At 48.6% G+C, this 14,672-nt stretch overlaps 1 protein-coding gene across 5 annotated transcripts in view; it reads left to right on the top strand.

Annotated features, from left to right (window-relative positions):
• The window catches only part of Fbxo17 (F-box protein 17), a 32,545-nt gene that overhangs the window by 11,494 nt on the left and 6,379 nt on the right, over positions 1-14,672 (top strand). For 3 of the 5 annotated variants that reach the window (XM_085841974.1, XM_085841975.1, XM_085841972.1), the window contains exons 2-6: positions 1,114-1,226; positions 9,435-9,856; positions 10,421-10,532; positions 12,447-12,542; positions 13,235-13,370. In XM_085841974.1, coding sequence (XP_085698100.1) covers positions 9,502-9,856; positions 10,421-10,532; positions 12,447-12,542; positions 13,235-13,370 — 699 coding nt within the window. In that variant the 5' untranslated portion in view covers positions 1,114-1,226; positions 9,435-9,501. Of the gene's footprint in view, positions 1-1,113; positions 1,227-9,434; positions 9,857-10,420; positions 10,533-12,446; positions 12,543-13,234; positions 13,371-14,223; positions 14,662-14,672 lie in introns of those variants that run through there. The other 2 variants (XM_085841973.1, XM_021167352.3) reach the window with 2 other exon arrangements.

The raw sequence follows: 14,672 nt of genomic DNA, 5'->3' as shown, positions 1-14,672 counted from the left end.
ACAGGCAGACAATGGTGAGTGGGAAGTTTAGGGTTGGGATACCATCCTAAGAAGTCCTAGGTTGTTACTGGGTTGGGGGGAACTCTAAGCAACATGCTACAATGCCCAGAGTTTGAATTATCCATTATAGAGAGTACTGTCTACTGAAATGTACCTTAAATTCCAAGTTCCTAGTGTATGCAGAAGCTCCAGGCCAGCCAGGGATATGAAAACACTAAAGAATGCAGAATAGTCCAGGCTTGGTGCCTCATGCCTTTAATCCCAGCACTGGGGAGGTAGAGGAAAACCAGTTCTAGGCCAGCCTAGTCTACAGATCGAATTTAGGATAGCCAGGGCTGTTATACAGAGAAACCCTGTCTGGAAAAAAATGCAGAATGGAAGCAGAGACGGGGCTCAGCAGGTAAAGACCCTGTGTGCCGGAAGGAGGCATCAGACTCCCCCAGTTGTCATGCGACTTCCACACCTACGCACTACAGCATGCACACTCATGCACAGCAAATGTTTTTTGTTTGCTTGTTTGTTTTGTTTTGTTTTGAACACAGAATGATTTTCCATTGGTTTGGCCTGCAGCTGTTAACTGATTAAATTCCCTTATCTCTCCTCCCCTTCATTTTGTGGCCCATATACATAAACTTACAGCCATCTTAAGCTTCCCTTTATACTAAAAGCTTTAATTTCTCTTTATTTCCTTATGGGGCCGCATATAAGTCCATAGTCATGGGCAGGCTGGGCCAACACTCTACCTCTGAGCCATGCCCCAGACCCTCACTGGCCAGCAAACAATGGATTTTTTTAAACTAAGGTTTATTTAAGTTTAATTAATTTTAAATGTGTATGGGTGTTTAAGTTGCATGTATGTATGTGTGCCACATGACTACAGTACACGTATAGGCCAGAAGAGGGCATCAGATACCCTGGAAATGAAGTTACAGGTGGTTGTCAATTACCAAGTGGGTGCTGGGAATTGAACCCAGATCCTCTGGAAGAGCAGCCAGTGTGCACAGCTACTGAGTCATCTTTCCAAGCCACTGAGTCATATTTCCAACCCTCTTGACTGTTTTGTTGTACAGTAAAATACATACTTACTTTATGACCCAATAATTCCATTCCTAGGTATTTACTCAAGAGAATGCAACCTGTGCCTACATAGACCTTCATACATGAACAATCATAGCAGCTTCATTCATAAAAGCTCCAAATGGGGAGCAGCTCAAGTGCCCATCAAGGTGAGTGGATAAAACAGATTGTGGTTCATCTGGTCACTGACATATGACTCAGCAAGAAAAGGGGAGTGGAGCTGATGGCTCCGTCCAACTATGTGGATGAGCTGCTGTTAGCTGTTTGTTTGGAAGGAAGAAGCCAGATTCAGGGACTGAGTGGTATGTGTCAACCAGAGACCAGTCAGGAGCCTGGAATCACATAGTCATTGGAACCATGATTGTTGATGTCTCAGAGCTATGAAGAGTAACAGGAGCTACTCAATGGTGATGCTAGCCTTTGATCCCAGCACTTGGGAGGTAGAGAGAGACAGGCCGATCTCTTGAGTTCAAGGGCACAGACCTGTGATCTCTGCACTTAGACCCAGGCTGTAAGACCAACAATAGTAAGACTGTCTCAGGAAAACCAATACAAAACAAAGAAAACAAACAGTTTTTTTTGGCAAGGTGTTTCAGTGTAGCCTGTCTTTAGCTACTTTGTGAGTTCTTTTTTTTTTTTTATTAGGTATTTTCCTCATTTACATTTCCAATGCTATCCCAAAAGTCCCCCATACCCACCCCCCACTCCCCTACCCACCCACTCCCCCTTTTTGGCCCTGGCGTTCCCCTGTACTGGGGCATATAAAGTTTGCAAGTCCAATGGGCCTCTCTTTCCAGTGATGGCCGACTAGGCCATCTTCTGCTACAAATGCAGCTAGAGACAAGAGCTCCGGGGTACTGGTTAGTTCATCATGTTGTTCCACCTATAGGGTTGCAGATCCCTTTAGCTCCTTGGGTACTTTCTCTAGCTCCGCCATTGGGGGCCCTGTGATCCATCCAATAGCTGACTGTGAGCATCCACTCCTGTGTTTGCTAGGCCCCACTCTTCTCTACCTTTCAACCCCCTAACTTTCAATAGGAGAGGGAAAAGGGATAGAAAGGAAAGGGGGCACTTAGAGTTAGACTACTTCCTGCTGATTAGGGGCATTGAGTTCCTTGGGGCAAATTTGATCTTCACTGTCAGGATATCTTGTTTCTTCTTGTTTTCTTCTTTCCTTACAACTACTTAACAAACAGTAACCAACAACAAGCAGCAGCAGACAACCCACCCCTGCTCTCAGCTTTCATATGCCCTCTGATAACGCCCCAGAATTCCAAATGTCATACAGTCACAAAAACTATCTGCTGCTGGCAAAATCACACCCCTGCTAGAGCACGGGGCAAATTGTAGCCAGCTGCTGAGGACAGTCTGAAGCAGCGCCATAGGCCACACCTGGGAGTGAAAGGAAACCAGATTCCCATAGTGCTTCTGTGTTTTCAAAGAAACCAAAACTCTCATTACATTTCAGCCAGTAAAGATACTTGCCACCAAGCCTGAGTTTCATCCCCAGAGCCCGTGTAGCAGGAGAGAACCAGCGCCTGCAAGCTGTCCGCTGATCTCTATATGTGCAGGCATATGCACGTGCACGCACACGCACACATACACATATTTGCACACACACACATACACACACGCACACACATGCACGCACACATACACACACATGCATGCACACATACACACACATACACACATACGCACACACATACACACTTAAAACATCATTTTGGGAACTGGAAAGATGTCTCAGTAGTTAATAGCACCTACTGCTCCTGTTTAGGACCTACATGGTCACAATCATGATTAATGTCTCTTCTAGGGAACCCAATGCCCTCGGATGACTTGTGTCTCAGGCACCAGACACAAATGTGGTGCACTCATTACAGCCATGCAAGCAAGACATTTATTCACATAAAATAATTATTTTTAAAACATCATCTTATATTTTATTATGTGTGTGTGTGTGTATCCTTTGCTACCTGGGAAACTGAGTCAAGAGGGTAATTTAAGCCCGGTAGTTCAAGGCCAGCCTGAACAACATAGGGAGACCATTACTAAGAAATGGAAGGAAGGAAAGGAGGGAGGAAGGGGAAGAGGGGGACAGGAAATTATGGAGGGAGAGAAAAATGAGTTGAATGAGGTGCCATACAGCAGTAATCCCGTCACTTGGGAGATAAAGACAGAAGGATAAGAAGTTCAAGGCCAGCCTTGGCTGCCTAGAACCTATTTCAAAAACACCAAGAAGAGCCACTGATAGCTCAGGGGGAAGGCACTTGCCAGCAAGCTGGACAACCCGAGTTCATCCTCAGAAACTACTGGGACGAACTGCCGCCTGCAAACTTTCCTCTGATTGCACACACATGCTTTAGCATAAATGCATCTACATGCACACAACACGCACTATTAAACAAGTGTTAAAGGTAAGCATTTAAAGGAACAGAAAAAAGAAATCAAAAGGAAGAACAATTAAAAAGACAGCAGCAGCACGCCTTTAATCCCAGCACTCGGGAGGCAGAGGCAGGCGGATTTCTGAGTTCGAGGCCAGCCTGGTCTACAGAGTGAGTTCAGGACAGCCAGGGCTATACAGAGAAACCCTGTCTCGAAAAAACCAAAAAAAAAAAAAAAAAAAAAAAGACAGCAGCCTCAGGCTGGAATTGGCTTTACCGGAAGTGCATATCCAGTCGGAGGCCACACAAAATCGCATACAGAAAAGTGTCTGGAGCGAGATGGTGGTGCCAGCCACACGTGGCAGGAGCCAGGCGCTGGAGAATCCTGGTGATGCCATAGATGCGTCAGAGCCTGCAGGCGCATGCCACAGAGAAGCCCAGCCGCCTGCCACGCTCCTTCAGCGCCCCCTACTGGAAACCTGTAGCATCGTGGCAGCCATCAGAGGAAAAAAAGACTTCAAGACCTTTTTTTAAAAAGACCTAGTTTCAGTTCAATAAATGGTTCATTGACGTGTTCTACAGCAGTTCAGTGCCGTGATCCTAGAAAGCTTAAGGCTAAGGCATATTCTAATCCGACTTGCACTAGAGTGAGACCCTGTATAACAACATCAACAAAAACAAAAACTACCATCGGATTCTAGAATACTTGAGGGCTGGTGACAAGGCTCAGTGGGTAAAGGTGCCTGGTGACACACGTGACGACCTGAGTTCGATCCCCCATGATCCACATGGCGAAAGAAGAGAATTGAAATTGATGTAATTATTAAAAAAAAGAAAAAAAAACTTTTAAAACGCCAAGCACATGCCTTTTTAATCCCAGCACTCCCAAGGCAGAAGCAGGTGGATCTCTGTGAATTAACAGCATTGTTTATTTAGCAAGTTCCAGGGCAGCTAGGGATACATAGTCTCTCTCTCTCTCTCTCTCTCTCTCTCTCTCTCTCTCTCTCTCTCTCTCTCTCAAACATGCCTGCACCCATGCATGCACACCCCTTTAAAAAGGTAAAAAACAAACAAACAAAAACACCTTGGATTTGGAGTGGGAGGACAAAGATAGATGGCTGCATAAATAATGATGTTGTTTTAATGCTCTGGGAACTAACTGGACTCAGCCAGCTGGCCCACACTCAGGGGACTCAGATGTCATTGCTACAAAATGGAAGAGGACTCTGGGTCACAGGATGATGGCTTTTACGTTGGTACCCGTGTTGGGAATGCTAAACCAGCTGGCCAATCCCTGCTGTCTTCAGCACAGCACCCTCAAGCGGCCAGCTGAAATGTCAGCAGCTAGCACCGGCAGGGATGTGCTGGGGCCAGCTCGCACCAGCTCAAGTGGATAAACTGCACGTATCTCTTTCCAACTTCACAGCTCTGGGGCCTCAGCTGGGCAGTGTAATTGTGTGATTCACACCCCAGGCAGCAACCAAGGCTATAAACATTAGTCTTCCCACCCTCCAACCCCCACCTAGCCAGTTGTTAACTACCTAGCAACGATCTAGGACTCCCAAGAGGGATCGTGACTCTACAGGGAGTCAGAGGCATTTTTAGACTGCCACCTGGAAAATCCCTTGGCAGTGCCACTTCTCCAGTGACAGAGGCCTTGTGACTCGCAGAGTGATGGAGCTACGTGTTAGAGAGGAAGTACCACCATCATAGTCCTTTTTGGGATGTACAGTCATAGGTCCTTGCAGATGGAATGTTAGCAGCATCCCCAGTTACCATGCCAACCAAAAAATAACCAGCCAACAAACATGCAGCTCAGACTCTCTTACCAGTAGCTGAGTGACGAGCAGACAGTATCTGATTTCCCCCACCCAAACTGGTCTCAGCCACTGATTGACATTTAGCCTCCAGATTGTGGGAGCGATGTACCATGGGCATCCCCCCAGAGAGACCTGGAGTTCCTGCATGCAGCAGACAGGACTCAAGCTTTGCTTGGCTCAGTCTTGCATGCCCCCCACCCCTCCTTCTTTTCCTGTGTAACACGCGTATGCATGGTGCCCTCAGAAGCTAGGAGAGGGTGTCAGACCCCCTGAAACTGGAGTTAGAGCAGTTGTGACCCACCATGTAGGTGCTGGGAAATTGAATCAGTCCTCTACTAGAGAAGCAAGTGCTATTGTCCCCTGGTCCATTGGTTCAGCCCCATTTGTCTGTCTGTCCTCTTCCTCCTCCTTTTCTTCTTGAGTCCCTAGCTGGTCTGGACCCCACTGTGTAGAGCAGGATGGTGCAAACTCACAGAGATCTGTCTATCTCTGCCTCAGGAGAACTGAGATTAAAGGTCTAGGCCACCACACTTGGCAAGAAAAAGAAAAAAATTTTTTAAAGATTTATTTATTTATTTATTATATGTAAGTACACTGCAGCTGTCTTCAGACACTCCAGAAGAGGGAGTCAGATCTAGTTACGGATGGTTGTGAGCCACCATGTGGTTGCTGGGATTTGAACTCCAGACCTTCGGAAGAGCAGTTGGGTGCTCTTACCCACTGAGCCATCTCACCAGCCCGAAAAAGAAATGTTTTTAGAGAACTTTAAAAAGGGGTGGGAATAGTTTGGTGGTGAAGCCTCACAATTATAAAGGAGGCAGCCAGGGAAAGGCTCAGAGACGTGGCCACCTTAAAGTGAATACCTGAGTGGGAGGAGAACAGAGAGACAGTGGGCAGATAGTGTGGAACCTTACGGCCCCCAGAGAGGAGTCTGCCATTAGCTTGAGAACGGGGAGTTGTGGAAGGTTCTGAGATGCACAGGACAGCACCTGACCCAAGTGTTTCCCCTACCTGAGTGCTTACGAGGAAGGAAGCACAGAGCCAGGAGATGGTGGTGGTGCAGGTGACAGCTGATGAGGACTAGGGTTCAAAGGTCATCTCTGACAGGCCATCAGAGCAGCCTCCAGTGAGGAACCCCGGTAGAAGCCTAGAATGAGAAGGTTCCTAGGACCTAGGTGACGACAGCGAAACGCTGCCGATGGCTCCAGCAGAGAACACTCGCCTTGCATCACCGCAGTCACTGAGGACCTTGACATTACAGCATGCTTAGAAAAGGTTCACCATCTGGGCATGGTGAAGGCTGATGGAGTTCAAGGTCAGCCTTGGCTACACAGCAAGTTTGAGAGTATCCTGGGCTACATGAAATCCTGTCTTGGGGGGTGAGGGGAAAGAAGGAAGGAAGGAAGGAAGGAAGGAAGGAAGGAAGGAAGGAAGGAAGGAAGGAAGGAAACAGATTCAAGAGATACTACTGAGGGCAGAAAGCACAGGTTTAGGTGTTTATGGACTTTTTGTCCTTCAATCTTGATTTTAGAGACTTTCAGTAGGCTGGTCTAGAACTTAGAATGTTCTGGAATCATGGGTACAGGCACTGCTGTACATGGCTAAGTGGGATGAGGGGCAAATTTTACCCTAAAGAGGCAAAAGGAGCCTAGTGTGGCCAGGCTCAATTGTAGAACCACTACCTAAGTTCACCAGTGCAGGTCTGAGGTGCAGCTCAATGATAGAATAACTGGCTAGCACACACAAGGCCCAGAATTACACTCTCAGCACTGTGGGAGTTGGGGGTGTGGAGAGATAGGAGGAAAGAGGAGTAGCAAGACATGAAATAGTGTAAGAGTAAGAGAGAATCTGGCACGGCCATGTCTGTATTTCCGCATTTGTGTAAAGGAAGGCTACATTCAAGAAAAGGCCAACAGGGATCTGGAGAGATGGCTCAGTGGTTAAGAGCACTGGCTGCTCTCGCATAGGTCCCGAGTTCAATTCCCAGCAACCACATGGTGGCTCACAACCATCAGTAATGGGATCCGATGCCCTCTTCTGGGGTGTCTGAAGAGAGTGACAGTGTACTCACTGTACATAAAATAATAAATAATTCTTATTAAAAAAAAAAAGGAAAGAAAGAAAGAAAGAAAGAAAGAAAGAAAGAAAGAAAGAAAGAAAGAAAGAAAGAAAGAAAAAGCTCCAAGTCCACTTACAGGCTGGAGTAGCTGGAAGGTTAGAATACAGGAAAGGGAACGGAAAGATTTCCCTCTTGGCCTGCAGTTAACCATTGCTAGGGCTAACCAAAAAAAGAATCAAGTGATCCAAAAAATTATCTCGTGGCCAGTCATTAGGGGTGGAGTAAGATGCCAATGGGAAAGTCAAGAATCTACAAAAATAGCCGGTCATGATGGCTCACACCTTGAATCCCAAGGCAGAGGCAGGTGGATCTCTGTGAGTTCAAAGCCAATCTGTTCTACATAGGATGTTCCAGGCCAGCTAGGGCTATATAGTGAGACCCTGTCACAAAAACAAAACAAAACAGAAACCACAAAACAAATAAACAAACAAATAAACCAAAATTGTTCTAGGGACCATATTACTTTGGTTTGGGGAATTGTCGTTGTTTAACCAAGATGGAGGAGCCTTACAAAAATGGTATGGTAATGGCTAACACTTGGGAGGCAAAGGGGACCCTGGACTTAAGGACAACAGCCTAGACATCACAGGGAAGAGGAAGGGAGAAAGGGAAGGAAGGGGGAAGACACATAAAGTTGGGGGGGGGGGTGAGGAAAGAGTAAATATGAGAATCCGATTCCCAGGTAGCACTGGAATGGAGGCACTAGTGATGGAGGTGGGGCTTGTAGGCTTATATTTACTAATCTCCTAGCCCAGCACCCACCAGAGGCAGTGGAAAAGAAAGGGTAATGGGGCAAAGGAGGATATGGACCTGGTTAGAAAGAGTTCTTTGGCGTGATTCCAATCTTTGTTGTCAGGATATCAGTAGTTCAGCTCAAAGTAGCTCAACCCACTTGCAAACACTATTCATGAATCAGCAATGGCAGTCTGATCCAGAAGAAACCACCAGGCTCTGCCAACCCAGCCCCAGGAACAAGGAAATGGCAAGAAGCCACCAGAACACCACCAGAAGTTCTTTGGCTCATTCCTCTCTATGAAGTCATGACAAATGATCAGCAAAGAGTGGCAAGGCGAACCAATGCCACACAGCCTTGTCACTGTCTGTTGGGTTACATTTATGCCCTTTCCAAACATCACATGTTCTCTCAGTGTCTGCGCTAGCAAAACATCACATGCCCCTTTTCCAGGCAGCTTCTAGAAAAACACCAGGTGTCTGTTCTCAGCAAAAACATCCTCCCATGTCTGCTTCAGCAAAAACATCCTCTCATAAGACAGTTTCCAAAAAAGCATCACAGGACACAACTGAATCTCCAACGAAACCAGAAATTTCCACTTTAGAGGCTTGCTTCACAGAGATGTGAGGGTGCCAAGTAAGACTGTATTGTTACTGTGGGTATAGGCAAAGGGGAACTCAGAGTTGGAATTCAAACACTAGGTATGAGGATGCAAGACTTTAAATGGTCAACCATGGAGTTGAAGCTAGGTACAGAAAGAGTGAGAGGCAGCAGAAAGGGTACAGGAACATAGTATTGGAGACCAAAGGTTGTGGATCCCCAAGACCCTGGAGAAAATGACAGAGTAAAGGAAATGATGGGTCTTGGGTGAGAATATGGTGGGCAGTAGACTCACTGCCCTCCAACTGAGATCTTCAGATGGGGGCCTGGTGGAGGGTTGAGATGGAATAGTCTGGATGCAGCTCGGAGGATCAAGGACACTACTGGTTTGGAAGGAACATAAGCAGAGACTTGGATTCTAGATACCTTCAGGAAGAAAGTATGAGATATATAGTGAATTCCAAGGCCAAAAGGGGGGACACAAGTCTGGGCAGAAATGGTTTTCCCTCATTGACCTTTGTTGTTTTTTAAAAAGTCTCACTATGTGAGACAGGCTAGACTTAAATTCACGGCAATCCTCCTGCCTCTCCCTCCAGAGTGCATGCTCTCCACCACACCCTGCGGGGACTAGATTAGATTTGGAGGGAGTCTTTGGTCCCAGAGGAACGGGTGTGTTCTATATCCTTGTCTGCTGTCAGGCATCCTGACCTTGGGAAGCTGAACACCAACCCCTCTTCACCCAGAGGAGGACGCCAGCGGCAGGACATGGGAGCGCGGCCCTCGCGACGGCAGATGACTGAAGCTCGGCGCCTGGCTCTGACCAAGCTGCCCCCTGAGCTGCTGGTGCAGGTGCTGAGCCACGTGCCTCCTCGCGCGTTAGTGACCTGCTGCCGGCCAGTGTGCCGGGCCTGGCGCGACCTGGTAGATGGCCCAAGTATATGGCTGCTGCAACTGGCTCGCGACCGCAGCGCGGAGGGCAGAGCCCTCTACGCCTTGGCCCAGCGCTGTCCCGCCGACGCCAACGGCAACCGCCACGATGAGTTCCCATTCTGCGCTCTGGCCCGATTCTGCCTGAGAGCGCCGTTTGGCCGCAACCTCATCTACAACTCCTGCGGAGAACGTGGGTACCGGGGACAGGGCTTAGCGCCCGGAGGCGGGGCCTTCTAGTTGGTGGGTGGGGCCTGACCCTTGGAGCGTGGAAAGTGCAGTCTACGAGCCCTGCCGACCCATGAAGGGCGGAGTCTAACGCCTAGAAGGCGGGATCTAAAACCTGGAGACCCAGGCAGAGGGCAGGGCTTAGGGGCAGCGAGGGAAAGAAAAGCCAGCTCAGAGGGCATGGCCTAGGAATGGGCTAAAACGTGACGGATTGGACAAGGGTGAAAGGCACACATCATTGCATAAAACACTCTGTGCGCCACCTGAGCGGGTGGGCAGGGCAAGGCAGAAGGATGGAAGATAGAAAGGTGGGACCAAGGAAGAACTTAGGAGTCTGCGTTTGACAAAAGCTGAAAGCAGAAACAAGTTGGGTGACAGGGTCGGTGGGGCCAGGAATACAGGTACATGGAAGACAGGATCAGTAAGAAGCCAACAGATTGAAACGTACTGGGGCGGAGCTGATGGGCAAACCGGGAGGCCTCTGCCCCTTGAGTGAATGCTGTATACTCAGTTCCATTGTATTCTGCAGAGGGCTTCAGAGGTTGGGAAGTGGAGCACGGCGGGAATGGTTGGGCCGTGGAAAAGAATTTCACGCTGGTACCAGGGGCTCCTTCCCAGACCTGCTTCGTGACTTCTTTTGAGTGAGTGGCCCCCTGATGCTTAGGGGGTGGGTCCAAAGGCGGGGGGGGGGGGGAACGGGGGTGTTAGTCCTATTTCACTTCAGGCTGCTAGTCCTATGTCACTCTCTTTCCCTCCCTCCTTCACTTAACAAATATTTTTAATTATTATTTTTTTATTATGTGTATATGTGCAGACATGAGTTTTCTTGTGAGTACAGGCGCCCAAAGAGACCAGAGGAAGGTGTTAGGTCCCCTGGAGCTGGCACTCTGGGCTTTTTATGTGACTATTGGGGGTGGACTTCAGCTCTTCATTGCAAGGCAAGCATTTTACTACTGAGCCACCTCCCTAACCCCTGACCTCCAGCATGCTGGGATTCCAGGTATGTGCTACCACATCACAACTGACTGTGGTCATTGTTTGGTGCTGGTGGTCTCTGTGGATCTCTCTTGGGATGAGATCCAGGTCTTCAGGAATGATAGGCAGTGAGCCATGCCCCTACGTCTGCTACACCTATCAACATGGGCATTTTGCTTTCCTTCACTTATAATGAGAAACTAAAGCCTAGAGAATGGCTAATATCAAGCCGGGCGTGGTGGCGCACGCCTTTAATCCCAGCACTCGGGAGGCAGAGGCAGGCGGATTTCTGAGTTCGAGGCCAGCCTGGTCTACAGAGTGAGTGCCAGGACAGCCAGGGCTACACAGAGAAACCCTGTCTCGAAAAACCAAAAAAAAAAAAAAAAAAAAGAGAATGGCTAATATCTAAAATATAGTGGCTGGGAGTAGTGGCACAAGCCTTTAATCCCAGCATTCCCACGGCAGAAGCAGGCAGAGGAGCCCTGTGAGTTTGAGGCCAGCTTGGTCTACATAATGAGTTCTAGGTCAGTCAGAACCACATAGTGAAATCCTGTCTCAAAATAAATAAATATAAATATAAATGTGTGTGTGTATGTGTGTGTAGAGAGAGAGAGATGGCTCAGTGGCTAAGAGCACTGGCTGCTCTTCCAGAGGTCCTGAGTTTAATTCTCAGCAACCACATGGTGGCTTACAACCACCAGTAATGGGATACGATGCCCTCTTCTGGTGTTCCTGAAGAGGGCGACAGTGTACTCACATAGATAAAATAAATAAATAAATAAATAAATAAATAAATCTGAAAAAAAAAAAAAAAAAAGTAAACGGTAGAGTTGGAATTTGAACCCAGATAATCTGGCTCTAAATTTTCTGATTTTTTTTTTTCTCCCAAGACAGAGTCTCATATTGACCAGGTTGACTTCTAACTGATTGTGTAGCTGAGCCTGGCCTTGAATTTCTGATCCTCCTGCCTCTGTTTCCCAAGTACTGGCAGTACAGGCCTGCGCTACCATGTCCATTTTCTCTATCATTTATGAAGTTCCCACGCATACTTAGGTTTGTCCTGACACAGCTCACTTCCACTAGCAAGCATTTCTGTTATCTTTTGGGCCCCAGAATCTTTTCTTTGTTTGTTTTTTTGTTTGTTTGTTTTTGGTTTTTTGTTTTGTTCTGTTTTGTTTTGTTTGAGACAGGGTCTACTCGCCCTAGCTGTCCTGGTACTCACTTTGTAGACCAGGCTGGCCTTGAACTCAGAAATCTGCCTGCCTCTGCCTCCCGAGTGCTGGGATTAAAGGCGTGTGCCAACCACGCCCGGCAGGGCCCCCAGAATCTTAAGAGGCACTAGAATTCCCTGCTCAGCTGCCTAATGTGTGGGGCCCTCCATCATGAAGACTAGCATGAAGATCAGCCTCCTGCGAGCCGAGCAGGGTGGAAATGGGAGTGGGTGTAAGGGACACAGCAAGCACCATACACCTTCTTGTCCTGAAAAGCAAGCCGAGCAGCTACTTTAAGCAGGGTGATTAGGAGAGGCTTCGCAGCAGTCATTTTAGGATTGTGTCTCAGTCCCAGCATCTCCCTCCCAGGTGGTGCTCCAAGAGGCAGCTTGTAGACCTGGTGAAGGAAGGAGTATGGCAGGAGCTGTTGGACAGTGGCCAGATTGAGATCTGCGTAGCTGACTGGTAAGTGAAGCCGGAGCCACAGGGATGGTAGCTAGAGTGGGCTACAGGGATAGTTCAGTCTCATCGCCATCAGCTCCATTGGGTTGGGCTCCCCTTTCTTGGGAGGTACTTACAGTAGCAGAGCTAGGGAGGGGAGGAACCCTGTTGAGTGCCGAGACCTCCTTCCTGTATACATCCCTCCCGACTCCCCCCGCCCCCCAGCCCCCAAGCAGGCATCATGCACACAAGTCCACTGACTGGCTCCATGCGATCGTTCCACTCAGAGACAACCCTTGTCTTGTGGATTGTCAAGGCTTCTGATGAGTTGGCAACACTGGCCCAAGAACTGACACTCACAGAGGGTGATGGAGCTGAAGCCCTGGCTAGAGGCACCAAAGCCTTCCGAAAAGCATTTGCTCTTTTCTCTTGGGCTCTGGCTCCTTCTTCAGGTCAACACGTTCCTGCCTAGGTGTGGCTCCTTCCTAGAACGCCATAGTTCTACTTCCCCCATTAACAAAGCCTTCTGGGCTCTTTCCTCAGGCTTGGCTCCTCCCACTTAGCTCCGTCCCAGCACTGAGCCTCTTAAGTGCCTAGATGCTCTAAGTGGACAGACCTCAGTTCAGGTGCAAGAAAGCATAGCCCTCAGCCTCCCTCTGCCAACCCAGACAGCTGGCTGGGTGGCAGGGACTTGATGATGCACTACCACCTTACAGGTGGGGCGCCCGTGAGAACTGCGGCTGCATCTACCGGCTTCGAGTTCGCCTACTGGATGAATATGAAAACGAAGTGGTCAAGTTCTCTGCCTCACCCAACCCAGTCCTTCAGTGGACTGAGAGGAGCTGCCGACAAGTGAGTCCTGACTGTCTGCTCAGCCCTGGCCCGCTCCATGGTGCCTGCACACAGCAGTCACCCTGCTGACTTCCAGTTTTATTGATGGGCTCTGTCTGTGCCCTTACATCTAGACTCTGCTCCAAGATGTTTACTGATGAATCAATCCATTTATTAGAGCAACGGCCCAGTCATGCAGTGTTTATTGAACACCTACTATGTTCGAGGTACCCTTAAAGAGGTGCTGTAATGCATGAACTCGGCTTTTCGGTTATTATCCTAGAGTTGAGAAACTGAGGCACAGAAAGCCTGAGTGGCCTTAAGTTTCCCAAAAGCATGAAGGGGCCATTCAGATCATAGCACTGAGGAGACTGAGGTGGGAGGATCAGGAGTTCAAGGCCAGCCTGAGCTACCTGAAACCCTGTTTTTGTTTTTTATGTTTTTTTTTTAAAGATTTATTTATTTATTATATGTAAGTACACTGTAGCTGTCTTCAGACACTCCAGAAGAGGGAGTCAGATCTTGTTACGGATGGTTGTGAGCCACCATGTGGTTGCTGGGATTTGAACTCCTGACCTTCGGAAGAGCAGTCGGGTGCTCTTACCCACTGAGCCATCTCACCAGCTCCTGAAACCCTGTTTTAATAAGTGGTGGTGCCGCCCTTTTAATTCCAGCACTGGAGAGGCAGAGGCAGGTGTTATCTTTGTGAGTCTGAGGCCAGCCTGGGCTACATAGAACCTCTTTCAATTAACCAATAACAAACGAATGGAGATAAAGTTGAGGGAGGTGCCAACGTTTTGGCTCATCATGTCCCCTAAAGCCCCACCCACGTGGTCTCATCACATACCCAAATCCACTCGTACTCTTCCCTCAGGCTGCTGCAGGCACAGAGACAGGGTTTCTCTGTGTAGCCTTGGCTGTCCTGGAACTCACTCTGTAGACCAGGCTGGCCTCGAACTCAGAGATCCGCCTGCCTCTGCCTCCCGAGTGCTGGATTAACGGCTTGCTGCAGCAGGCACTCTTTGCATTGTTTATCATCTGCAAGGCTTTCTCCAGAACCTCACATGACTCCCAGGCCTTTGATCTCTCCTCCAACATCACCCCCATGAGGCGTTTCCTTGTTCATTCTCACACTTACCTGCCTACCTCCTGGAGAATGCCCACCAGGCCCTGTGTCAGCACCTAGCCCCTCCTTTCGCTGCTGACCTCACTGCTGTGCCTCCAGCACATAGAGTGTGGCCTGGTGCCATCTGGGTGCTCAGGGAGTCTGCTAAGATGGAAGAGGGGTCCGCCAGCCTCGCTCTGTCCCTCTCCTGTCCCACA

The sequence above is a fragment of the Mus caroli genome, unplaced genomic scaffold, assembly GCF_978045245.1.
Source record: "Mus caroli unplaced genomic scaffold, Mus_caroli_1 scaffold_8, whole genome shotgun sequence".
NCBI lineage: Eukaryota > Metazoa > Chordata > Mammalia > Rodentia > Muridae > Mus > Mus caroli.
The sequence above is the reverse complement of the archived record's forward strand: the minus strand, read 5'-3'. Positions and strand labels throughout refer to the sequence as shown.